Consider the following 26,798-nt stretch of genomic DNA (forward strand, 5'->3'; position numbering starts at 1 on the left):
TGCTCTCAATAGGCTGACTTCGTCGTACAGCCCAAGCACTGAAAGACGATTGTATTCAAAGTTGATCCCACACCTAAAATTAATTCGGGTGACATGGCTGCTTGAGAAGCCAGGAAAATCCGCTGGTGGAGGGCTCCTATTAAGATATGGAAGATAAGATTATAGTGCACTTTAAAATAATTTTAAAGTCTCAACTTTCAGTGAGACTTTAAAGTTGTTTTAGTGAACCTGCTAGAGTTGAGAATTTTTTAAATCTATTTATAACCACACTTCTGCTTCGGTACACCCCCCTAAACACAAGGACCGTTTCGACTAGTACATACCTCTTCATAAGAAAGGATGATCCGTTTTTCATAGTCAATGGTCAACTTTTCATCCCGGTCAACCATGAAGAAATTTTTTTCGTTGAACCACGAAGAAGCGATCCGGCGTATGCTCTTGACAAGCAACAACTGATCGCTCGTGTAGTTGGTTGGCCCATGAAAGGTGGCGTTCAAGCGCCGCGTCCGCTAGCTAGTGCAGAAAAGGGTGACTAGGCGCTCCCGCTGTACAGGGAGTAGTGTCACACAATCCGGCGCACACACCCCTCCGTCCTAGGTCTGGCCCATTTTTCTTTTCTTTTTTTAACCTTCACAAAATAGGTGCATGAAGTAGGATTCAAACTATGGACCTCTGTGATTACTTCCACCCACTATAACCAACTAGGACAACTCACTTGTTGTGTCTAATTACTTCTTTTTTTGTGCATCTTCTCACTTTGTTTTTTTTTGGCTTTTGTTTGGCCTTTTTTTCCTTTGGTTTTTTTCTTTTTTTCCTTTGTTTCTTCTTCTTTTTCATTTCTTAAATTCATGAAAATTTTCAAATCTATGAACTTATTTTAAGGATAACGAGAAAAAATAGGCTCTTTGACGGAGCCTTCTGGCCTACCAGACACCCTTTGTTGAACATGGTCTAGTTTTGGACATCCTTCAAATGACCCCAACCTTTTGCAGGAAGGTGGGCATTGCCCATGGTAGGCATCATTACCAGGTTTCAATGATTTCTGACACCGTATGCAAGTTGCGACACGCACGATCATTTATCGGTCTTTTTTCACCAGAAAAACTCTAGAAAATGTCAAACTTGTTGAAAATCCAAACAACTTGGAATGGTGCTTTGAATTGATCATACAAGGAGATGGGAAAAAATTGTGGCCATTTGAAAGATGTCAGGAAACAATGTGCTCTCAGACGGAGCCTTCTGGCCAACTGAACATCCTCATTGTATATGGTCTAGTTTTGGACATTCTTGAAATGACTCCAATTTTTTCAAGCAGGTGGGCATGCCCATGGTAGGCACCCATGTCAGTTTTAAATAGTTTCTGACACCGTATGCAAGTTGCGACATGTGCGGCCATTTATTGACCTTTTTTGCCACAAAAACTTCAGAAAATGCAAAATGCGTCGAAAAACAAAACAACTTGGCATGTGCCTTTAGTTGGTCATACAAGGTCATATAAAAAATTGGGGTCATTTCATAGATGTCGAAAGATAACGTGCTCTCAGGCGGAGCTTTCTGGCCTACCTAAACACCCTCCGTTAAACATGGTCTATTTTTAGATATCCTTCAAATGAACACAACGTTTCCAAGCAGGTTGGCACGCACATGGTAGGCATCTATGTCAGGTTTGAACGATTTCCGACATTGTATACAAGTTGCAACATGTGCGGGCATTTATTGGCTTTTTTTACCGAGAAAACATTAGGAAATGCAAAATTTATTGAAAACCAAAACAACTTGCCAGGGTGCCTTGAATTGGTCATACAAGTCCATGGGAAAAACTGGGGCCATTTCAAGGATGTCAAGAAACAATGTGCTGTCAGACAGAGCCTTCTAACGTACCCAAACACCCTACATTGAATATGGTCTATTTTTTAGTACAGTTGAAATGACCCAACATTTGCAAGCAGGTGGGCATGCACACGTAGGAATCTATGCCAAGTGAATGATTTTCGACACCATATACAAGTTGCGACATGCCCGGAATTTATCGCTCTTTTTTGACCAAGAAAACTTCAGAAAATGTAAAAAAATTCGAAAAAAAAAATTTTGTTTGCTCTTATAAAAAATATTCGTGCTTTGACATTATGAGCAATTTTAAAAAACACAAACATTCTGAGGAATTCATAAAATGTTCGCGTTTTGAAAAAATTGCTCGTAGTTTCAAAAAATGTCCGTGTTTTCAGTTTTGTTCCTGTTTTCTGAAAATGTTCGTATTTTTAAAACATTGTTTGTAGTTTCAAATAATGTTCTCATTTTCAATTTTGCTCCTATTTTTTAAAAGAAAGTTTGACATTCTGAAACATTGTTCACAAAAAGGTTTGAGGTTCTAAAAATATGTTCACTAATTTTGAAAATGTTTTGGTTCCAAAAATATTTACTTTGTCAAAATGAAAGTGGGCTTGTGATGTTATGCACTCGCGGGGGCTTCTGTTATGCACTCACCCATTTTAGTATTTGTGAGTTGGAGTTTTAAGTGATGCGGCTTTTGCTAGTTATTTAAGAAGGGCACTGCTATTTAACCACGTGATCCAGCCCGCGGAAGTGGCTGGCGACGGTAAGCAATCTATCCCTGCCGATATCTAGATTCATGGTCCATCTATATATATATATTTTTTGAGAAACTCATGGTCCATCTAGTTATGACTACGAACACTGGAGGACATGCATCTGGTTAACCAGGTTTGCACATGTATCTGCGCTGAAACCTGTGTGCTCCTCTGGAGAAGGACTTCCATACACAACAAACTTGAGCTTGTATTTCGTCCCTACCTGCCAGGTAGGAGTACTAATGAACGGTCTAGCGTTGAGTGTTCAAGTATGATCAGATTCATCGCTAGCATCAAAACTATTAAGTTCAGGGGAATTTTTGTTGTTGCTGAAAACCTTAAAATCTGTCGCAAGTGAAAGGACGAGGAGCAGAGGAGGGTACAAGCAGCATTTCTTTTTCTAATTCTTGTTCTTTCCTTGTTTAAAAGGAGATCGATATGCAGTGAACCGAAGTGGCAGCGAACTGGTGGCCTTTCTTGATGCAGCTCCGATGTCGATCTACGCTTTCACCTGCCGTACATCAGCGTGGCTTCGACTCTCCCGCCTGGCAGGCACATCGGTTCTCATCGCCGCCTTGCTAATATACAACCTTCCGTAGCTATAGTACAAAATTGTGGAGAAACCAGGAACGAGTAGCAAACAATCATTTCTTCGTCTTCTACATAACAATGGCTAGCTCGTCATCTGGGGCTTGAAAGGCAGAGCAGAAGTTCTCCTAGGATACTTCCGCATGTTGTATGGTATACCATATATAGAAGAATAAGGTTGGGGATCGAGCAGGAAACATCTCTTTGTCTGATTTTACTGAGGGAAGGTAGGGTACGGGAACTCCCAGTTTGTGGAGGGGAAGAGAACGAGCAGAAGAGCAGCATGAGCATCATGACCACAGAGACGAAGAGCAGGAAGTCCGGCGGCGGCAGGATCGGGCGAGTGCAGGTGGCAGCCAGAGCCAGCGCGTAGCGAAGCACTGCGGTCCGTGCGGTAACAGCGTGCAGTGCAACGAGTCCCAGTCGTGTAAGCCAGGGAGCTCTTTTATTTATTTATTTTTTGAGCACAGAACGGGAGCTCATGTTCGGGATTTCCTATTTCACGCATTGTGCGTCAAATTGACGGAGGTTCGCAGAGCCGAGCGTCGGGGAAGAGCTGCGTGGGCCGGGCCCCATTTAGTGGTTACGGGCGGGTGGTTTTCACCTGGTTTTGGCAACCTTCCAGAAGGTTCGCCGAACTGGTTTTCTTTTTTCCCGTCGTTTTTCGAGGCTGGTTTTCTTTTAGGTTATCTCTTTTTGGTTTTTTCCTTTCTGTTTCATTTATTATTTTCGTTTTTATCTTTTCTTTTTCTTTCCTCTTTCTTGTTTCTTCTTTTCATTCCTTTTTTCTGTTTCTTTTTTCAAAAATCGCAAATTAAAAAATGTTCAGAATTCAAAATTGTTTCTCAAAGTTGAAAATATGTTCGGGTTTACCAAAAATGTTCATGTGTCAAAAAAAATGTTCATAAGTTTGAAAAAGAATTCATGTTTACATAAATGTTCTCAAATTTTTAAAAAATATTTGCGTTTTAAAATGTTCATAAAGTTAAAAAATTCACATTTTGGGAAATGTTCATGTTTTCAAAAAATGTTTGTAAATTTCAAAATCGATACACGTTTTTCAAGATAATGTTCGCAATTTGAAAAAATGTTCGTCTTTTGAAGAATGTCCGCGCTTTCAAAACATGGTTCGTCTTTCTGAAAAATGTTTGCACAATCAAAACAATGTTCATCTTTCTGAAAAATGTTCGCACAATCAAAACAATGTTTGCAATTTTAAAAAATGTTCAATTTTTCTAAAAAAAATCTTCATACAAATCAAAAAATGTTCAGAGTTTTCAAAAAATGCTCGTGTCTTCAGAAAAACAATCAGTTTTTGAAACGTTTCATATATTTTTTTAAAGTGTTCATGCTTTCAAAAAAAATTCGAAATTTGAAATATATTCGTTTTTGAAAAAAATACATTAGCTATAGTACTCCTAAAGAGTCATTTTAGTTGCCTACAGTATGTCCATACGAGTAGATAGTTCAAAAAACTGTGCATTGCCTTTTTTTTAGGGGTAACCCCAATTTTATTAATGAAAAACCATAGAAAGTTGGGATACAATTCGGATCATGGGGATGGCCTAACCAAAGGTGGCCTAACTGTGCGCTGCCTGTTTGTCAACAAAGTATGTTGTGGTATGTTTGCCATCGACGCGCACACTTGAACTGGAGGTCCAGGGGTCGATTGTGCAATGCGGCGATTTTGCTTTTTGTATTTTTGATTCCGCGATACAGTGCAGTACTGGGCCGGCCCTGGTCAGACTCCCCCTGTGCGTTTCCTCCACAGTATGTTGCAGAACGCGACACATAGGAGGTCCCCTCATGGTCGGCGCCCTCAGCGCCGCTTAGGTTTTTTTTTTGAAAACTGTAGCGCCGCTTAGGTAAGTTGGTGCTCGAAGGCGATCACTACTGGGCCGGCCCAGCATCACTACTGTACAATGAGAAAAAAATAATCAATGACCACTAAAAAAAATTATTTTGCAAGATGTGGGGATCGATCTCACAAGCCATCGTCAACTGAATTAGCGCAATAACAATGCACCTCGAAGACTTTCATGATTTAATTTTGAAAAGGAGCGATATTTGACACTTGTTGTCAGTCCAATTATAAATTATTTGAAAATTTTAAAAAATAATTCACAAATTTAAAAAAGTTCATCGATTTTAAAAAAGATAATCACAGATCTAATAAAATATGTTTCCAAATTTGCAAAAATTATAAATTTTTGACAATGATCAATAATTTGAAAAAAGTTTACTGGATTTTGAAAAAAAAGTTCACATATTTGAAAACAGTTCATCGATCTAATAAAAAAAAGTTAACGAATTCGAAAAAAGATCATCAAATTTTGACGCTTCCCATCCGATGGCATCACACCTTGCCATATACGCGCAAGTCAACTTCATCGTATATGAACTAGCCGGAACTCCTTGATCATAAACGCAAACACAAGGGGCAATTTTCTTTTTCTCCGTCCGTTCTCGCTCTCAATTTTCCTCTGCAAGCGACGCATCTCAACTGCAGTAGAAAAATCACACACCTGAGCTCTTGGACACATATTGCAAGAACTCAGGTGCGCACCTTGACGACGGCTGCTTGTCGCCCTCCTCCTCTAGGTGGTTCCGCTGAACCACAATCACCCATCGCCTCGCTAGCGACAGAACCTCATCGCCTTCTCGTCTCGCTTTGTCGAACGAATATCGCCTGATCCTCCGCGTTGTCACTCAAACGACTGTATCCCCTATGCTCCTCGTCGTTATACCACGCAGCAACTCTATCGTCCGCTCGAGGCGCTAGTAGGGGTCGCCACCCGGGGGCAAGCGCAGCTTCACCTCGACCTTGCTCTGATACCAATTGTTGGAAATCCGACCTCAGGATCGATCATCACATCAAATACGACGAACATACGCACACAAAAACTGATAGCCAAGGGCCCTGCACTAGCAGAAAAAGGGTCAAATGTCAAGCACATTAGTGCCAGTTTGCTTTTGAGCCGGCACTAATGTGTGCATTAGTGCCGGTTCCAATGGCTAGCCAGCCGCTTTCATTAGTACCGGTTCGTGGCTGACCTTTAGCACTGGTTCGTGCCACGGACCAGTACTAAAGTGAGTGGTGGCAGGATGTTGTCAGTCCAGGGCCCCTCCAGCACCTTTAGTACCGGTTCATGGCACGAACCGGTGCTAAAGGTCGTCCTACATAAGCCCTTCGTCCACCCGAGCTCGCTCTGTTCTTCCCCTTTCCCCTCTCCTCTCTGTTCTTCCCCTCTTCCTATCGAGCTCATCACATATTTTGCCCAAAATTTGTCAAGATTTGAAGGCCCCCATCCATTCAAATGATCACAAAGGTTAGCAACTTTGTCCTTTCATCTCTCATTGCTAGATTAGCTCTTGCAATGCTTTGTATAGTGATTAATTTATGGGTTTAGTAATTTGGTAGAAAATATATGTGCTAGTATTTGATTTATATGCAATTTGTGGTCAAAACTAACACTTAGTTTGCATATGTAGGTGTGGTTTACTTAGTGCCTTCTAAATCTCCGTCGTAACCACAGTCGATCGCCCGCACCGTTCCGTCGCCGGCACCACCTTGTGGTGAGCCTCTTGTTCATGAATGTTTTACATTACCAAATTGATGTTTGTGTGATTTGGATATATAGTTACTCGTATAATTATCTTACCCATACATTGTTTGTTATACATAGTGCCATGGTTTTGATATCCGTCCCCGTCGGCCATCGTCCTTGTTATGATTCGGATGTGGTATATTCTCTTTTAAAACTAGTTGTTGCATTTCGTGTTTATGACAAATTATGCCCATCAAGTTGACATAGATATTTTTGTCTAGGAGGTTTGTGAACCGGAAATTCAAACCGACCCTATTGTCGAGAGGTTAAATTTAGTTGAAAGAGAAAACGAGTATTTGAAAGAAAAATTAAAAAGAATTGAGGGGGAGAAGATGGAATTGGAGTTGCATGTTGCCGATGTCATCGATGATCACAAGATCAAGATGGAGAAAATGCGCTTGAAGATTAGAAAGATTAGAAAATATGCCATTGATAGTGAGGCTTGGTATCACTATGCTGTTGGATCAATTGTTACCTTAGTTGCGATCTTGATCGCATTTGTTGTTGCATTTAAATTCTTTAGTTAGAGAGTTATTTGTTTGTTGCATTTAAGTCTTGTATGAACTTTATGTATGAACTTGTATTAATTTGGTCTATTCGGTGTTGTGTAATGAAGATGAGCCGACAATGGATGTACGATGACCGATGCTCTCCCGAGTTCATTAATGGCGTGCAAACTTTTCTGCTTGCGGCTGAGGCAAACAAGCGGGCGGATGGTTTTATGCCTTGTCCATGTTTAGTCTGTAAGAATGATCACAATTACTCTACATCAAGAACCATTCACGTCCACCTGTTTAAGTCCGGTTTTCATGCCCCACTATAATGTTTGGACCAAGCACGGAGAAAGAGGGTTATGATGGAAGACAATGAAGAAGAAGAGGACGACGACAACTATCCTGGCCATGGGTTCCCTGAATACGATGATACAACAATGGGGGAAGAAGCTGAAGAAGAGGCATCAGATGAGCCCGCTGATGATCTAGGTCGGGCCATTGCCGATGCAAAGAGAAACTGCGCAAGTGATTTGGCGAAGAAGAAGTTGCAGCGCATGTTAGAGGATCACAAGAAATTGTTGTACCCGAATTGCGAAGCTGACAAGAAAAAGTTGGGCATCACACTGGAATTGCTGCAATGGAAGGCAGAGAATGGTGTATCTGACAAGGGATTTGGAAAGTTGCTGGTAATGATAAAGAATATGCTTCCAAAGGACAACGAATTGCCCGAGAGTACGTACGAAGCAAAGAAGGCTGTCTGCCCTCTAGGGTTAGAGGTGCAGAAGATACATGCATGCCCTAATGACTGCATCCTCTACCGCGGTGAGTACGAGGATTTGAATGCTTGCCCGGTATGCGGTGCATTGCGCTATAAGATCAGGCGCGATGACCCTGGTGATGTCGAGGGCGAGCGCCCCGGGAAGAAGATTCCTGCCAAGGTGATATGGTATGCTCCTATAATACCACGGTTGAAACGTTTGTTCCAAAACAAAGAGCATGCCAAGGCGATGTGATGGCACAGAGAAGACCGTAAGAAAGACGGAAAGTTGAGAGTACCCGCTGACGGGTCGCAGTGGAGAAAAATCGAGAGAAAGTACGGGAAGGAGTTTGCAGATGACGCAAGGAACGTATGGTTTGGTCTAAGCGCAGATTGCATTAATCCTTTTGGGGAGCAGAGCAGCAACCATAGCACCTGGCCTGTGACTCTATGTTTGTATAACCTTCCTCCTTGGTTGTGCATGAAGCGGAAGTTCATTATGATGCCAGTGCTCATCCAAGGCCCTAAGCAACCCGGCAACGACATTGATGTGTACCTAAGGCCATTAGTTGAAGAACTCTTACAGCTGTGGAATGGAACAGGTGTACGTGCATGGGATGAGCACATGGGGGAAGAATTTGACCTAAAGGCCTTACTGTTCGTGACCATCAATGATTGGCCTGCTCTCAGTAACCTTTCAGGACAGACAAACAAGGGATACCGCGCATGCACGCACTGTTTGGATGATACCGACAGTATATATTCGGACAATTGTAGGAAGAATGTGTACCTGGGACATCGTCGATTTCTTCCGAGCAGGCATCCCGTAAGAAAGAAAGGCAAGCATTTCAAAGGTGAGGCGGATCACCGGACGAAGCCTCGCCACCGTACTGATGCTGATGTACATGATATGGTCAAGGATTTGAAGGTAGTCTTTGGAAAGGGTCCTGGCGGACAACCTGTTCCGAATGACGCTGACGGACGCGCACCCATGTGGAAGAAGAAATCTATATTTTGGGACCCGCCCTATTGGAAAGATCTAGAGGTCCGCTCTGCAATCGACGTGATGCACGTGACGAAGAATCTTTGCGTGACCCTGCTTGGCTTCTTGGGCGTGTATGGGAAGACAAAAGATACACCTGAGGCACGGGAGGACCAACAACGTATGCATGGAAAAGACGGCATACATCAGGGTCATGCCAGCTACGCTCTTACCAAAGAAGGGAAGGAAATCTTATTTGAATGCCTGCTCAGTATTAAGGTACCGTCTGGCTTCTGGTCGAATATAAAGGGAATAATAAACATGGCAGAGAAAAAGTTCCAGAACCTAAAGTCTCATGACCGCCACGTGATTATGACGCAACTGCTTCCGGTTGCATTGAGGGGGCTTCTACCGGATAACGTTCGATTAGCCATTGTGAAGCTATGTGCATTCCTCAATGCAATCTCTCAGAAGGTAATCGATCCAGAAATCATACCAAGGTTAGAGAATGATTTGGTGCAATGTCTTGTCAGTTTTGAGTTGGTGTTCACACCATCCTTCTTCAACATCATGACGCACGTCCTAGTTCACCTATGCGAAGAGATTAGCGTTTTGGGTCCTGTATTTCTACACAATATGTTCCCCTTTGAGAGGTTCATGGGAGTCTTAAAGAAATATGTTCATAACCATGCTAGGCCAGAAGGAAGCATCTCCAAGGGCCATGAAAATGAGGAGGTCATTGAGTTTTGTATTGACTTTATTCCTGACCTTAAGCCGATTGGTGTTCCTGAATCGCGGCATAAGGGCAGACTGGATGGAAAAGGCACGCTAGGAGGGAATAAAAAAATATGTATGGACGGACATTCTCTCACTGAAGCACACTACACAGTTATACAGAATTCCGCCTTGGTGGCTTCGTATATGGACGAACACAAGAATTTTCTACGCTCCAAACACCCGGAGCGGTCTGATGACTGGATTACACGTGAACAAACCAGGAGTTTCGCCGGCTGGTTGCAGACACGTACCATGCATGACGCCTCTATTGAAGATGACCTGTACTCGCTGTCCCAGTTACCATCTTCGAATATAATGACTTTCAAAGGGTACGAGATAAATGGTAATACATTTTACACGATCGCCCAAGATAAGAAGAGCACCAACCAAAACAGTGGTGTCCGCTTTGATGCAACAACTAAGACGGGAAAGGAAACATATTATGGTTACATAGAGGAGATATGGGAACTTGACTATGGACGTGATTTGAAGGTCCCTTTGTTTCGGTGCAAATGGGTCAATATGACACGATATGGGGTAACGGAAGACCCGCAGTATGGAATGACAACAGTGGATCTCAACAATCTTGCGTATGCAGACGAACCATTCGTCCTAGCTAATGATGTGGCACATGTTTTCTATGTGAAGGATATGTCTACCAAGCCGAGAAAAAGAAAAGATAAGGAAGCGAATGCATCATACGATGAGCCAAAGCGCCACATAGTTCTTTCTGGGAAGAGAAACATCGTGGGAGTGGATGATAAGACAGACATGTCAGAAGATTATGAAAAGTTTGATGAAATTGCTCCATTCACAGTGAATATTGACCCGAGCATCCAGTTAAATGATGAAGATTTTCCATGGCTACAGCGCAAAGGGACATACGCGAAGAAAAAGTTTCACACCCAAAGATCTGGGATGTGATCGGCTTCACTATCATCACTTTCTTCTGTGTTTCACACCCAGGAGGGAATCTCTATAATAGTTAGGGTAGTTATGTGTTTTGGCATTTGAAACGCGAAGAAATTTTATGTGCAAACAAATTCTTTCATGCATTTACTGATTTTTTCAGCTAAATGACCCTGAAATTGAAAAGCATTTCAAATGAACTCAGAAAAGGTTGAAAGTTGGCATGGTATCATAATTTCACCCACATAGCATGTGCAAAAAAGTGGAGAGGGTTACCGCAAAAACTGGATGCACTTCGTGTATAAAATGGACAATCTCTTTCGAAGTATCAGGGTTTTGGATGAAAACTCATCCATTACAAAGGGATTTCATTTTTTAAATAACCTAAGCATTACCAAATTGAATATAATGATAAAACACACTAATATTAAACATAAAAAAAAAGAATCACTGAAAATTTATTTTCAAAGTTAAGTTATTCACAAACTAGTGATTCACACAAATTTTAAATAATTCAAAATGTAAACTATTCAAATTTGTAAACTATCGGCACTAACAGAAAGTTTGTAATTTTTTGTACCTAAAGCAAAAATATTCCCAAAGAAACTCTAAATACAGCAAAAAACAACTCAAAAATAAATAAACGAAAAATAAATAAAGCGAAAAAATAAGAAAATAAAAAGCCCACCTACTGGGCCACATCGGCCTGCATACGACTAGAAACCCAACCTGTAGTTGGGCCAAGATGCAGGCCCGCAAGCCCAGTAGGCCCACAGGCAGAGTAGGAGAGGTAGGCCCAAAAGGCCTGCTATTGAGAGGAGCTCAATGCAGTGCCCGCGTCGGGGCTTATAAACTGGTCCTGGCGCTCCTCAACTAGCGAGGTGGGACTAAACTTCCGCGCCCCTTGCCTGGCAGCACACACCCTTTAGTACCGGTTGGTGGCACCAACCGGTACTAAAGGGTGGGCCTTTAGTACCGGTTGGTGCCACCACCCGGTACTAAAGGTGGGCGCTTCCCGCCGCTTGGCCTGGCCAAAATCGACCTTTAGTACCGGTTGGTGGCTGCAACCGGTACTAAAGGACCATCCTATATAAGAAACAATTACGAAAATTTCGTCAGTTTCCTCCCACTTCTCTCTGCTTCATCGCCGCCGCCCCGTCCCGCGCCGTCCCCGTCGACTCCGCGCCGCCCCCGTCCTCGTCGCGTCGCCGGCCCATCCCCATCCCCGCACCGGCCCGCGTCCCCGTCCCCGCACCGGCTCGCGTCGCCGTCGCCTCGACCTCGCCCGCGCTGTGAGCCTCTGCCCCCCCTCTCCTCTCCCTCCAATCGAAGCCGCCGCGCGCGCCGCCGGCGCCGTCGCCTTGGCTCGCCGTCGCCGTCGCCTGCACACACAACACATACACACACATACACACACACACACACACACCATACACACACACACACATACACAATTTTTGTGCTATTTTTAGTTTTTAGTTTTTCTGTTTTTAGTTTTTAGTTTTTCTGTTATTAGTTATTAGTTATTAGTTTTTTCAGTTTTTTCTGTATTAATGTTATAGAAATGTTAGTTATATAGAAATGTTAGTTTTTTTCTGTATTAATGTTATAGAAATGTTTGTTATATAGAAATGTTAAAGAAAAATTAGTTATACAATTTTAGTTATAGAAATGTTAGTTTTAGATATGGTCGATGTTTTTTTAGTTTTATTATATTTTTAGTTATAAAATTTAGAATTTGCATATAAGAAATCACAATCCAATCATTTAAAAAATGTTATTTTACTTTTGCGGCATATAGTATTTGTTGTCGACGATGCCCGGCCCGCATCCTCGCCGTCGACCCGTTCGTGACGACGTCCTGCTTCAGAGGACCCATGTCCGGGATTGGGCTCCGCCGGGCTGGCACTGGGAGGTGCTACCTGGAGGGGCGCGACGCTTGGTGAGGAACCCGGCCTCGGGTCCCGTCGTTGACCCTGATCTCCTTTGGCGGCGTTCGCGTGGGCCACATTCGGTGCAGAGGGAGCCGGCCCCGCCGGAGGTGGTGCGTCGTCGTGTCAGGGAGGAGGACGAGCACGTCCATTGCTACATGGCTGCTATGGACGTCAGGTTCTCCAATACCTGGCAAGTTCTTTAGGCAGATGACCGGAGATATGATCCTGTGATGGTTCCTTGTCTTTGGGTGTCCACCGCCCGCGCCCCAGGAACCGCGAGTGGCCTAGATTCTTCTATAGTATTCGATCTTTATTAGCTACCTAGCCAGTGATGTATTCGAGATTATATATTATTTGAGACGATGTATTCCAGATTATATATTATTCAAGACGATGTATTCGAGATTATATATTATTCGAGACGATGTATTCGAGATTATATATTATTCGAGACAATGCATATTATGTACTATATGATTCAGTTTTTCCTTATTGATTGCATCCATGCATTGTAATTTGAATACTAAATTGTTTTATATTTCTTCTGTATTAGTTAAATAAAAGCTATGGCGGACAATACCGGTAGAGAGGGAGAAGAGGCCCTGTTCGAGATCATACGCAGCCCTAGCAGGCCAGATGATCTGAATGAAGCAAATGACGGCTCCCAATATCTGAACAATACCGGGGAGGGTGATGATAAGATATTCGATCTCGACGACCGAGCTGATGAAGTCATGAACTATGATTATGATTATGATGACGCAGACAATGATTATGATGACGAATACAATGTTGATCTTCAAATAACAAAGACTACCGGCGAGGTATATTTATATAAGCAGGCATCTAGTGATCATCACATGTTTTTTTATTTGAAGATATATTAACGAATCGATCTTTCTTCTTTCAGCCCTCCGGATCGAGCAAATCTGCTTCTACAGATAGCAGGACAAAGCGCGGCCCGAGCAAAAAGTTGAAGGAGGGTGTAAAGTACAACATCGATTCCATCAAAGCTAGTGGCGAACCCCTCACGCCTAAGAACATTGCGAGCAAGTTCGTTCGTCAGTGCGGAGTTCTTGTGAAGGGTCAACTCCCGATCTCCATTCAAGAATGGAAAGAGCCAAAAACTAAACGCCCAGATGTTACTTGGGTCGACGACAGAGCAAAACAAAAGCTTTGGGAATCTCTGATGGAGCATTTCACCCTACCAGATGTGCAGAAAGTCAAGGACGCTGCTCTTAAGAAGATGGCAATTGCATTCAACACCCACAAGAAAACTGTATGGGCCAACTACCTCGCTGCAGAAAGGAAGACTCCAGAATTCAAGGGAACACTGGAGAAGCAAAGAGAACACTGGCCCGCTTTCATGAAATTCAAGGAATCAGAATTATCTAAGGAACGGTCAAGAAAAAACAAGGCCAATGCCGCAAAAAAGACGCAGTTCCATAGGCTGGGTCCAGGTGGCTACGCGGTGGCAATGCCTAAGTGGGATAAGTCTGAGCAAGAGATGGAGGATGCAGGGGTCACTCCGGTTACTAGGAGCTGCCCCCCCCCCCCCCGAGGTGCAGAACTTGGTTCTATGCGCATGGGGGGCGTTGGACCCGAAGACAGGCCTGATTTCGAAGAAGGCAAGACTAAAAGGAGCAGAACAAAAGTTACTTGACGCAATAGAAGATGCTCGAAAGGGGGTGTTCACGCCCAACAGAGAGAACGACGAGCTTACGCGCGCCCTGGGAAATCCTGAACACCCGGGAAGAACACGAGGCAAGGGCGTTATTCCCTGGTATGAGGGCTTTTCGGAATGGAACGACGACTACAGGACCCGTGCAAGAAAGAAGATGGAGGAGGAGAAGAAGAGGAAGCTGGAGGAGGAGCAGAGGAAGCAGGACGCGGAACGCCTTCAAGGCCTAGAAGCAAGGCACGCGGACTTGGCACTCAAATTCCAGCAGCAGCAGCAGCAGATCGACTCACTTAGCCAGGAAAGGGGGTCTCAACAGCGGCAGCAGCAAGCGGATGATCATCCAGCATTGGATAGCACCGTCCCATCCATGCCGAGAAGCAGCGTTGGTTCCGCCCCGGGCGACGCACTGCTGGATACATACCCTGTGGATGACATCATAGAGAACACTAACTGTGAGCTACACTTCAAAATGAAGAACATATCCATGAAGGTGGCGAACGCCGTTGCTTTTACAATTACCCCCGAAGCAACCTTCCATTGCGCCCCGATTCCAGCGGGCTATACTCGTGTCTTGGTTGATGAGGTGGTGGGCCCATATTCGGGGCTAGAGCTTGACATTCCTGGAGGTGACGACGAGCAAACACTAGGAGAGGCCATACATCATTTCATCCTATGGAAAAAGGATTGCATCATCTTTCGAAGTCCACCGACACCGCGTCTGCCGACTCCTCCTCGAAGTCCGCCACCGTGTCAGCAGACTCCCGCTCCTCCAAGTCCATGAACGCGTGAGCAGACTCCTGCTTCAAGTCCGGCACAGCGTCAGGCCACTCCTCCTGTTTCAAGTCTGACACCGTGTCAGGCCACACCTCCTGCTTCAAGTCCGGCACAGCGTCAGGCCACACCTCCTGCTTCAAGTCCGACACCGTGTCAGGCCACACCTCCTGCTTCAAGTCCGGCACAGTGTCAGGCCACTCCTCCTGCTCCAACTAAGCCACGTCAGCCGTCTCCGCCGCCTAAGCAATCGCAGAAGAGACACGCCGCAGCTATGGTGCGTAGCGGTACGAGTCGAGGTAGTACAGAAAGTACAGGCGGAGACAAGCGATATAAATATGGTGCAAGCAGCCTCGCTCCTCTTCCTCAGAGGCCTTACGACATGACCGAGGAGCAAAACGATGCAATAGTGTGGGCCGAAGTGGACGCTCATTTTCGACCGAAACCGGCAACGCCGCCGAGGGAGAAAGTGCCTGAGGAAAAGATTGACCACTTCATTCATATGGCTAGACCACCAGCTCCCAAGCCTGTTGACTCAGACTATGAGCGCCAAATCAGGAAGGCACATCGAGCACAACTACAGAAAGAAGCGAGTTCGAGCTCGAGCCAACAAGCAGTTGTCAAAAAATGCGGGAAAACCGTTCCCCAGCTGGGAGAACAGGCGGCGCAATCGACCCCCCCGCTTGTTGTGCCAACAACACATGAGAGTACGCGCCCCCAATATTATTGTGGGCAGACCGTTTACGTTCCCGAGCTGGGCGATGTGGTAATAACCGAGGAGCATATAATGCAGGCTGAAATGCTCAAGATCACTGTTGGACAACTCCTTGATATTGAGCCCATGCCTCCGCTTAGAGAGGAGGAAATAAAACGGAAATATGTCCGCGACGAACCATTGGTCGAACCCGAGGAGGTCAAGAACCTCCCAATGAGAATGTATGAATTGCATGATTGGTACATGAAAATTACCAAGATTTTCAATCGAGAGTCCCTCATGGTGCAAGTCGAGGAAGATCATTACTTCCATAAGAAAGCTCTGGCCGTTGAGTATTCAGAACTATTTCAGTTATTCAATCAAGATGCACTCGACAAATCTATCGTCAGTTGCTATTGTCTGTAAGTGATTTCTTTCTGTAATTTAAGTCTCAAGCTAACTCTAGTGCTCATTGATTGATCATTAATTACCTGTAATTATATATCCTCACTATATATTCTTTTCTGTGGTATTATGCAGGATGAAGATGTATGAAATGAAAAAAGCTGGACGCTATGGCATTGGGTTCATTGACCCAAATACCGTTAATGAATACACATGAAAATTGGAATGGTGTAGACAAGATGTAGAGAAAAACATGGTAGAGTTCTTGAAGCGCCACAATAGCAATGAAGATATACTACTTCCTTACAACTTCGAGTGAGTCACACTGTCTTGTACTACAAATTCTGTTTTTGCTTACTAGCTACATGTTAATAAGTGTATAGGGTTTAGGGTTATAGTTGATTAGTGTTATACACATGCCCGCTTAATTTATACATGCAAACGTATGCGCATGCAGCTTCCACTGGATCTTGTTAGACATTAAAGTTGACGAAGGAAAAGTTGAAGTACATGACTCACTACTTAAAAAAATAGTGACTACATCATCGTGAAGGGGATAGTCGACAGGTTATTTCAATCATTATTAACTATATCTCGGCCTATTTAGTTCGTCATTTCCTGATATGAACTATTTTTAATAACTCCTTTATTAATTTTCTTTGCCGGCGGGTAGGGCTTGGGCAAAGTACATCAAGGTGACTCCAGGAAAATTGCGACAAAAGCTATGTTGGTATCGACCCAAGGTAAGTAATTAAGTAGTACTAGCTAGCTAGCTACCATCTCTTTAATTCTTGTTTCAATACCATTAATTAATTAACATGCTTGATTAATTATTATCTGATTAAATTCTATTGTTGTAAAGGCCCTGAAGCAGGCGCCGGGGACTGAAGTGTGTGCATACTATGTTTGCGAGAACATTTGCATGATGGCGTCCGAAAGGAGCAGATCTGATAGACAGGACTGGGTACGTTTGCCAGAACACTATTCACAAATCTTACATGATTGTCGATATCTAGTCACACAACTAATACACATGCATATTGATCTCCTTCTTAACAGTTCAAAGAGGTGCGGGACAAGCTCCTATCAGAGGAGCGCATACGAGCATTTCAAGAGGAAATAGCGGGATTTTTGCTCGACCAGGTCATAGATCCCAAAGGAGAATACTATTACCCGCTACCGCCCCCATGAACCACTTGTCATCGTGCTGCGAAGGCACCAAGGCAACATGTAGGAGAAATTGTATATATATATACATGTGTATGTGTGAATAATTAATGGTGGTTGTGAGACATTCGATTATATATATATGATCAGTTCTACGAGAAAATCTATTTATATATATGCATAACGTGTACAATATGTAGTATCGTAAAATACCAGCAAACAAAAAAGAATTAAATGGAAAACACAAAATTAATGGAAAAATAAAAATTAAAACCAAACCCCCCCAACATTTAGTACCGGTTGGTGCTACCAACCGGTACTAATGGTCTACCAGCACCCGGGCCTGGCTCGTGCCACGTGGTGGCACTTTAGCGCCGGTTCGTGCCGAACTGGTACTAAAGGGGGGAGGCCTTTAGTCTCCACTCCATAGTGCCGGTTGCAGAACCAGCACTAAAGGCCCTTACGAACCGGTGATAAAGGCCTGTTCTGCACTAGTGCTGGTCTACCCTTATTTCTTCTTTATTTCTTTTCTCCTTTTCTCCACGGTACAATCAGCTCACACAGCCAGGGCTGCTTATATATATGCTCCGCCAGACCGGCTGCTAACCTAAACCTGCCCGTGTATGACTCCTAATACTACTTGGATGGTTAGAGGGACTGTAGATCCCCAGCCCACCAGGGTTCAAATCCTGGTGCTCGCATTTATTTCTGGATTTATTTCAGGATTTCCGGCGATGCGCATTCAGTGGGAGGAGACGTTCCCCTCGACGACGAGTTGCCTACGGTGACTTCGTAAATTTCAAGATGATATGCCCGCTCAGTCTTTCAAAGGTGCTCATGGGGTAAGGTGTGCGTGCGTGCGTTTATAGGGTGAGTGTATGTGCGTGTATATGAGTGCTTCTGTCTGTACTGTGTTAAAAAAGCAATACACAATGAATTATGGTATGATGTGCCTAATGTTTGGAATTAGCATACCATTATGGTAATTTTAATACTGGAGCAGAATCAAAGTACATTTTCATACCACTTCATGTACTAGTTCAAGTATCATTCCCAGCACGAATGGAACATATGCATCAAAATATATGAAGGATAAGTTGGTACAGCCCGAACCTAAGATTAGTACAAATGCTAGGTGTCTTCCGCACACAACTAATACAAGTACTAGGTGCTTTCAACCCCTTTCCTATAAAATGCAGCAGCAACATCAACACACCCAGACAACAGACTTTAATTTGGAATCCTAACCCCACCTCACCCACACTCTCAGCCCCATACGCGCCCAAATCGGGGAAAACCATGAGCCGGGGGCACCGAAACAACTCCGCTAATAGCACACTATAGCTTATAGAGAATTGTCTCACTAAATAAATTAGTATACAATGTCTCGCTAATACCATGCTAGTAGCATAATTTAAGAGTGGCGCTATTTTGTATAGTGTGCTATTTTTTTTCCTTGATACCCACAACAAAATTTAGGGTTGCCAAAGTTAGGGATTGGAACAACCTCATCAAAAATGGTGGAACCACAGCTTGAAGGACACTGTGGTGGATCTAAACTTCACAACCTTGGGCAAGAAATCCCTTTGCTTCATGGCGAACTTGTTCCCCCAATTTTCCTTCCCTTCACTTTCTCTCTTGGTTTTATCTTCTTATCCAATGGAACACTGGAGTTTTTTTTTGTTGCGAGAAGTTTTCAATCTATTCATCTTTAATCATGGCAGTACAACGAACACCGGAAATAATAAAAACTACATCCAGATCCATAGACCACATAGAGATGGTTACAAGCACTGAAGCGAGTCAAAGGCGTGCCGCCGTCATCACCCTCCCTCGCTGGAGCCGGGCAAAACTTGCTGTAATAGATAGTCAGAAAGTCGCTGTTCTAAGGCTCCATAGGACAAGCACACTAGAACAAGCAGCCGCCGCCGATGATGAGAAGCGCAGGTCGGAAGGATCCTACCTGAAGACACACGAATATAGACGAACAAGGACCAGATCCACCAAAGAAAACCACCAACCGAATCTTGCGAGATTTGCCGGAGACACACCCCCACACACCCTCTGACAATGCTAGATACACCACCAGGACGGGGGCTTGGCGGGGAGAACCTTATTCAATATTCCGGGAGCCGCCACTGTCTCGCCCTGAGCAGGACACAAACCCAAAAAAAACTCACATAGACATCTAAAAATGAAGCCCTCCCGCCGGTAAGGGCCGGGATCCACTACGCCCCCATGTCCCTAAGGCAAAATAAGACGAGATAGATCAGTGGCGCCGCTGACGGGAGGCAGAAACCCTAGCCAACTTTTCCCAAGGAGAAGACGCAAGGAACTTTCACAATGGAATAGTGGAGTCTAACCTGGAATTTTCATCACTTATCTTGGTGGTTGCTGGATGGGAAGCTAAAACATCCCCCTCACCTCATGTGTAGTCAAAAACACTCATATGTCATCATCGTAATGGGTGGTGAGCTCTTACACATGTTTGCTCGACAAAAAAAGGGCACCAAGTGTTACCTCCTCACATCCCATTGAAGGAGGATATCCTACAGTTTGTTCTTAAGTTACCTTGGAAAATAATTTATGTAAGTTCCACTACACTACAATGGCAGATATCAGATCAATTGGTGCTAGCAATCTAGGGAGAAAGGGCAAAGTTGCATGCTTCTATTGTATTATTGGTTCTCCAAATTGAAAAAATGCATATGGTTGCTTGATACATATATGTGTAGCCTAAACCCAATATTTATAAATGTACCTCAACCAAATGTGTTAGCATACTAACCGCATATGTAGCCTTAAACTATAAGTACAAATTTAAGAAAATTATCTGAAACTTATTTATTGTTACCTATTCGACAACGGACTAAAAGTTGTAAGGAATAGAAGTATGGAAGTGAAATGTAATATGAAGGTCCCAAAAGTCCCTTTCCCATGGATGACATGTAATCCTTGTTCTATCATATCAGTAAAAAAAAAGATAGTGTCACTAATTTTGTTTCCATACTTCCAGGGCCAGTTACAAGATGGAGAGGAAATTGCAGCTAAAAGACTCGCCAGATATTCAGGACAGGGTTTCACAGAATTCAAAAATGAAGTTGAACTTATTGCGAAATTACAACACAATAATCTGGTCAAGCTCTTGGGATGCTGCATTCAGGGAGAGAAAAGACTTTTGGTGTATGAATATTTGCCAAATAAGAGCTTGGACTTTTTTATCTTTGGTATGCACAAAAGTTAAACCATATTTTAGATTGTTGCTTTCCATACTTCAAACCATGCATGTTCTCTAATGTGCAGATCAGAATAGAACAACTTTGGTTGATTGGAATAAACGACGTGAAAGGCATAGCCCAAGGTCTTTTGTATCTCCACAAGCACTCTCGGCTACGCATCAGACATAGAGACCTTATTAAGGCAAGCAACATTCTCTTGGACCAGGATATGAATCCTAAAATCTCTGATTTTGGACGAGCAAAAAATTTCAGCTCCAATGATACTCAAGGAAACACAAATAGGGTGGTGGGAACATAGTAAGCATATATGTCATAATTAACACATAGTTAGTTCCTACATCATGATTGTGTGTTTTGATATAATATTTTCCTTTTGCTTCTCTATCTCTTTCAGTGGTTATATGTCTCCTGAGTATGCCTACAAAGAGATTTACTCAATCAAATCAGACGTGTTCAGCTTTGGTGTGTTACTTCTCGAGATCCTTAGTGGAAAAAGGAATTCTGGTTTCCACAAGTCTGAAGATTTTATCAACCTCCTTGGATATGTGAGCGCTTTCTGAACTCTAGGACAAAACTTATATAATTTTGGAGACTTAATTTGGCATGCATGTGATGAAAAATAATTCTGCAGTCGTGGCAGCTCTGGGAATGTGGAAGATATCTTGAGCTTCTAGAAGCATCAATTGTGGAAATTCATCCAGCAGAGGCGAGAAGGTTCATTCACATTGTACTGATGTGCGTACAAGAGAATGCAGATGATCGACTAACCACGTCAAATGCCGTTGCAATGTTAAACAACGAGAATGTTATTCTTCCAGATCCTAATCATCCAGCATACTTCAGTCTAAGAGTACCTAATATACATGAATCGGCCACTGCTGTTGTGCCATGTAGTAATAATGATGTAACCATTACTGAGCAGCCAGATGGAAGATAATTGGTCACTTTGTTTCCATTTTTGTGGCTGTAAGCGATTTCTCACCAAGAAAAGATTAATGATCGTGTGTTCGTAGGAACCAGTGGATCACACAAGAAAACTCCAAGGGAACAAACACAAAGACATGATATGTCCTTTTATCAATTAATTTTCCTAATATATCGTGAACATATCTTGGAGTACAGGTAGTGATAGCTTACACAAAAAACATTTATATATTCCATTGTTGCATGCGAAAAAAAAGAGGAACAAATAAACAAGGACAGTATTATGAAACTGTTCCACATCATTTGAATAATAGCAAACCAAGAAAAGTATCATAGAGCTAGTAATCAGCCTGTCCAACCACATGCTTATGAAAAAAGAGACCACCCAACACAAACCCATATAGGAAACATCTGCATATAACTCAGCAGTCCATGCAATGCTTGTCCTTTATTAAACATCTGCATATAACTCAGCAGTCCATTGTTGCATGGAAAGGTCATCATGTAAAATAATATACAGAAAGGGAATAAACTTATAACAAACTAAAGTCAAAAGCAACTGAAGGGGGGTTATATTAATTTTTGACTTTGGTAACATGGATCTTGGTAGCCACCGGTAAGTCCCTTTGTACCATGGACATGATCTTCTCCATTTGTGCAGTATATTGGACTTCATGGTCATCTCTTGGGTTGTGCTTGATTTCTACCAACTTAAGGCTGGAGATTGTGCAACCCATCTTAAAAATGTTCGAAGCAGCAGCACCATATTGAAACTCTTGGCACTGCACAAATGAGCAAAGCAAATAGTTTAGGACCTAAGACATACAGTATATATTGAGGTAGAAAATTTTACCAATTGAAATTAAAAGTATGTACGTACCCCACAGTTGATAGTAAGCTTCTCAAGGGCAGGCGTATTTTGCAAGAAGGACCACAACGTCTGAATGTTGTCACCTATCTCACACTTGTCAAGGACCAAGGTTTTTAGATTGGCGAGTTGTGGTAATTTGTTATGCTTCTCATCAAGTATTGCCTGCAACATAGGACGGGGGAGCAAATCATCATCACTTGTCCGCGCCGTAGTTCGATAAAACCCCGCTGGAAATCGAGTACCCGGTGATGGAAGATCTGGAATATGTTGCTCTGCTACTGCCTATATATATTGTAAGTGACAAGAAGATGGTTAATTTATAATCTAATAAACTGAGAGAATAAATGCGTGTTCGCTAATTGAAACGAAGTGCGCACCATATCTCCGAAGCCTGACAGCTCCAAGTGACTGACATTGGATAGAGATCGGAGAAGTTTGCATAAAGCTATTAGCAAATCCTTGTGATCTTGATGATAGTAGCAACTTCCATGTACCTGCCCAACTTTAGGCTTGTCCAGGAAGTGGATGGATGCTTCGACAGGAGAAGCTGCCTCACACACGGTGACAGTGAAAACGCCAAGGCGACGAAACTGAACGACGAGGTGTAGTGAGGCGAGATGAGGGCGTCGACGAGGAAGCATAACCGTGTTCCTTCGTTGGATGTGGGCGAGTTATCAACAACGAGGTTCTTGAGCGTCTCGGACGCGATTCTCGAGAATTTCGACATCTCCGTGCCTCTGATCTCGAGGTCCTGCAGGACGGGGAGCCCGGAGCTGAGGTGCTTCTCAAAATCCTTGTGGAGACATACGTTATGGAGGCGCAGCTTGGTGAGGCGGTGGGTGTCAGAGCCAGACGCCAGAGGAGGCAGCTTGATGCCGGAGACGTCGAGGGTCGCCGGGGAGCACCGGAGGCCACGTCGAATCCACCTGGTGTGCGACCTGCAGTAGGAACGGTCGTGGAGGAGGCGCATCCATATGGGCCAGGAAGAGGGCAAGCTCAACCGCAGGGTGCCCAGCGGCGAGGCACACGCGCGGCGACGGAGCAAGAGACTATCGACGAAATCGTCGAATTTGTCGAGCTCCTCGTCCTCCTCCTCATCGTCGTCCTCGCTAAACCGAGGTTTCAAGCTCACCTTGTGCTGATGGCGAGCAACGGATGCCCACTCCCCTGCGTCGATGTCGAGGCACGGCGCCGTGAGCCAGAGGCGCGGCGGCGCCATGTCGACGACAGCGCGCAGGTCTGCACGAGCTGGCGGGCCTTGAGGCGCGACATGATGTCGTGGAGGAGGCACTCCGGCAGCTCGCTCAGCCGGTCGACATCCTCGGAACGCCGTCGCTTGGCCATGGACGCAGATGCTGGGGAATCCGGTCCGCTCTCACGTTGCAGGGCCCTTCCGACGCCGAAATTTGTTTAGATCCGATTCCTCCGGGACCCTAATAACTTTCGTCGGTCGGGACACACGTATACCGTGGTCCGTGGACCGGAAAGATGATCAAAGTGGGCCATTTACAGCTCTCGCATGAACAGCTCCGTTACGAAAAATAATCAGATACGGTCGCGTTCGAGATCAAATTGGAAATCCATTGTGTTTGTGGCGTCCATATATATTTGGCCCGTTCGCTTAGAAAAGGAAATAAACTAGCCTATAGCCTCTACAAAACGTGCGATCGATCGAGAGAATCTATCCAGGGCAACGAACCCATCGTACGTCATCTCCAACCCATCCACCTGATCATCGATCGTTCTCCACACATGGTCCAGCCGATGCGTATGCCGCCGCCGACCTACGAGTACGACGACTACGACCCCACGAGGGGCACGATCTCCTGCTTCACGGACCACGGCCTCGCCGATGACCCCATCTCGGCCGCCACGCTCGAGGCCCTCCGCGTCATCCTCGTCGGCCACTACGACGAAGCGTTCCGGCGGCTGCCCGTCGAGGACATGCCGGACGGTCTAGACCTGGCCCAGCTCGCCGACCGCGGTGGCTTCTGCCTCGGCCTCCTTGACCCCGTTACCAACATCGTCCTCAACACCATCTCCCTCCTCCCACACGGATTCGAGTTCGACGCAAACCCTAGCCCGCCGCCATCCGGAACAGGACGCAGGATCAGGATGCCCTCGGACCCCCGAAACGCGAGTGCATGGCACGGCGTCGCGTGCAGGTCCATTGGGTGCCTCCTCGAGTTCATGCGGGCCTACTTCGGACTGCTCAGCGAGGAGCAAGCCGGGCGGTACCTCGTCTGGGCGCGTGCCGACATCGCCATGGCGGTTCTGCTCGTCGAGCACGAGCTCTACGTCGCCCGGCCTTCGCCGCCGGACCCTCGCTCCGGGAGGACGCGGCAGTCTCTCAGGCTCGCGGCTATGCACGTCCAACACCCTTCACCGGACAGCCTCGTGTCGCTCGCGACGGCGTGGCTTCCACCGCAGAAGATCGAGATACTTGCCCCCATCCTACGACACGACGGCGGTCGGAATAGGCTGGCTGTCCAAGACGTAAGGAACATCCTCCACGTGCTGCGCCACCAAGAAGACATCTCCGCCACGGCTACATTGCAGTCACCGCCGCCGCTTGAAGAAGGCACTACGAGCTGCATCTACCTTGGAGATGGCCGGATCGCGTACACCACCATTGTCCAGCGAGCCGGCGACCACATCGCATCTCTACGGCGTCCTCAAGACACGCAGTCCATGCTAATCTCTTACTCCATGGCACCATCATCGGCGGCACACACGACGGCGGGTCCGCGCGACTCCCCTTGCGCGTACTTTGGGTCTCTCGACGTGGACAACACCCGACAATGCCCGTACGTAAGGTCTCTGGAGATGTCCCTCCTGGGCACTATCCATGGATTCTACCTCACGGCGCTCGCCATGCTGCCAAGCTACGCCGCGCGTCACCATGTACGCGGCGTCCTCCTCGCCGGACACTGCTACGGCCCCATGGACCCTGTCTCCAACATCATCCTCAGCACCGTCTGGTATGACGCGAACTTCCCACTCCCCGTGGCTGATCGTGGGATGCAGGCGCACGACATCCTTGACACCCTCACCATGCTCAGGGTGGTCACTAGCTCCCTGCACGGCCTCATAGCTCTCCTGCACGCCAACTCCGGCAAGCATCTGTCGTTGCACGAGATCTTGAAGTACCTCTGCTACAGGAAGTGCGACTTGGCCACCATGTTACAGCCACATCTACACCGGAGCTCTCCCAACCCTTTTGCCAGCGCCGCCGCTGCTGCTCGTCACCCGCAAGCGTCCGCTTGGGCAACATTTCTTTCATCATTGGCGCCGACAAAGCTAGACCAGATACGGTCCTTGATGATTAGTGCCACTGCCAACAACACCGTGCTTTCTTACGAGTCTTTGACACAGATATACAACATCCTCAGAGAGGAAACCCGGACGGCGATGATTCTGCCGGCTCCCAGACTCTGTCGGACGGCGGTGAGCATTCTCACAAGAAAGAGGGAGGCCTATGCTCACCAGCAGAGCTTCATTCGCGGTAGGATTGAACAGCTACTGCTGGAATACGCGCGTCGCCATCCTTCAGAAACAAAATATGATCTGGATTTTATATGCGGTGTAGCCGTAGCAGTAACGGGTCACCAGGATCAATGCTACCACGTCAATTTCATGGCAGCTACCAAATCGACATCCAAGAACACACTTTTCTTTGCCGAGTTTTGGTGGGCATATCAAGATCAGTCAAAGCCTTCCGTATGCTGCCCTCTGTCCCAACCGTATACCATGGGTAAGTACTAAGTAAGTAGACTTTTCAACCTTAATATGTTGAGTTCTCAAGTATATTTAATGAGTGCAAACTTCTCAAAATAAATGTGCATCCATTTGGTGCAAATTTGGTTCTGCCAACAGGTCGTTGCTACTACGGCCAGGAGTCCGCTCGTAAGCTCGCCTATCCGGATGACTCCATCGACTATTTGTCACGCGACATTACTCCTGGCGGACTAGATGACACGGAAGGCATACTAGACACGGACTTTTTGTATTTCAACTCCGAGAGGGACGTCGAACTTGCCAAGGTCTTGCAGAGGATGGGCAAGAAAGAAGAGGTCCTCCAAAGGTCCTCTACTGGAAGGCGTGCTGAATGGACCGCCGGTGTTCCTCTGTGTTAGGTTTATTCATGCTTTGAATTATAATGTAGAAATGTTTGGAGAAAGCTGGATACGGTAGTTAACGAGAATAGTTGGGTGTGGATTAGTGTAAACCTTGAACTTTTTAATTGCCAGCTCAAAGTGATCAACCATTTGCCATCTGCCTCCTCCGCGGTGATGGTAAAGGGTAAACCACCACCATACGTAAAACCTTGAAAACAAGGAAGGCCCATACTTTCCCGGGAAAAAAGAGAGGAAGTCCTGGCGTGAACTCCCGTGATTGATGTGTGATTG

At 45.1% G+C, this 26,798-nt stretch overlaps 1 protein-coding gene across 1 annotated transcript; it reads left to right on the forward strand.

Moving 5' to 3' along the window:
- The first annotated feature begins 24,043 nt into the window (after positions 1-24,043).
- Positions 24,044-26,632, forward strand: LOC123075737 (uncharacterized). Its single transcript, XM_044498273.1, has 2 exons — positions 24,044-26,143; positions 26,266-26,632. The coding sequence occupies exons 1-2, from the start codon at positions 24,142-24,144 to the stop codon at positions 26,523-26,525; spliced, it is 2,262 nt and encodes a 753-aa protein (XP_044354208.1). The 5' UTR covers positions 24,044-24,141; the 3' UTR covers positions 26,526-26,632.
- The last annotated feature ends 166 nt before the right edge of the window (positions 26,633-26,798 follow it).

Source organism: Triticum aestivum, chromosome 3D (assembly GCF_018294505.1).
Source record: "Triticum aestivum cultivar Chinese Spring chromosome 3D, IWGSC CS RefSeq v2.1, whole genome shotgun sequence".
NCBI classification, from domain to species: Eukaryota; Viridiplantae; Streptophyta; class Magnoliopsida; order Poales; family Poaceae; genus Triticum; species Triticum aestivum.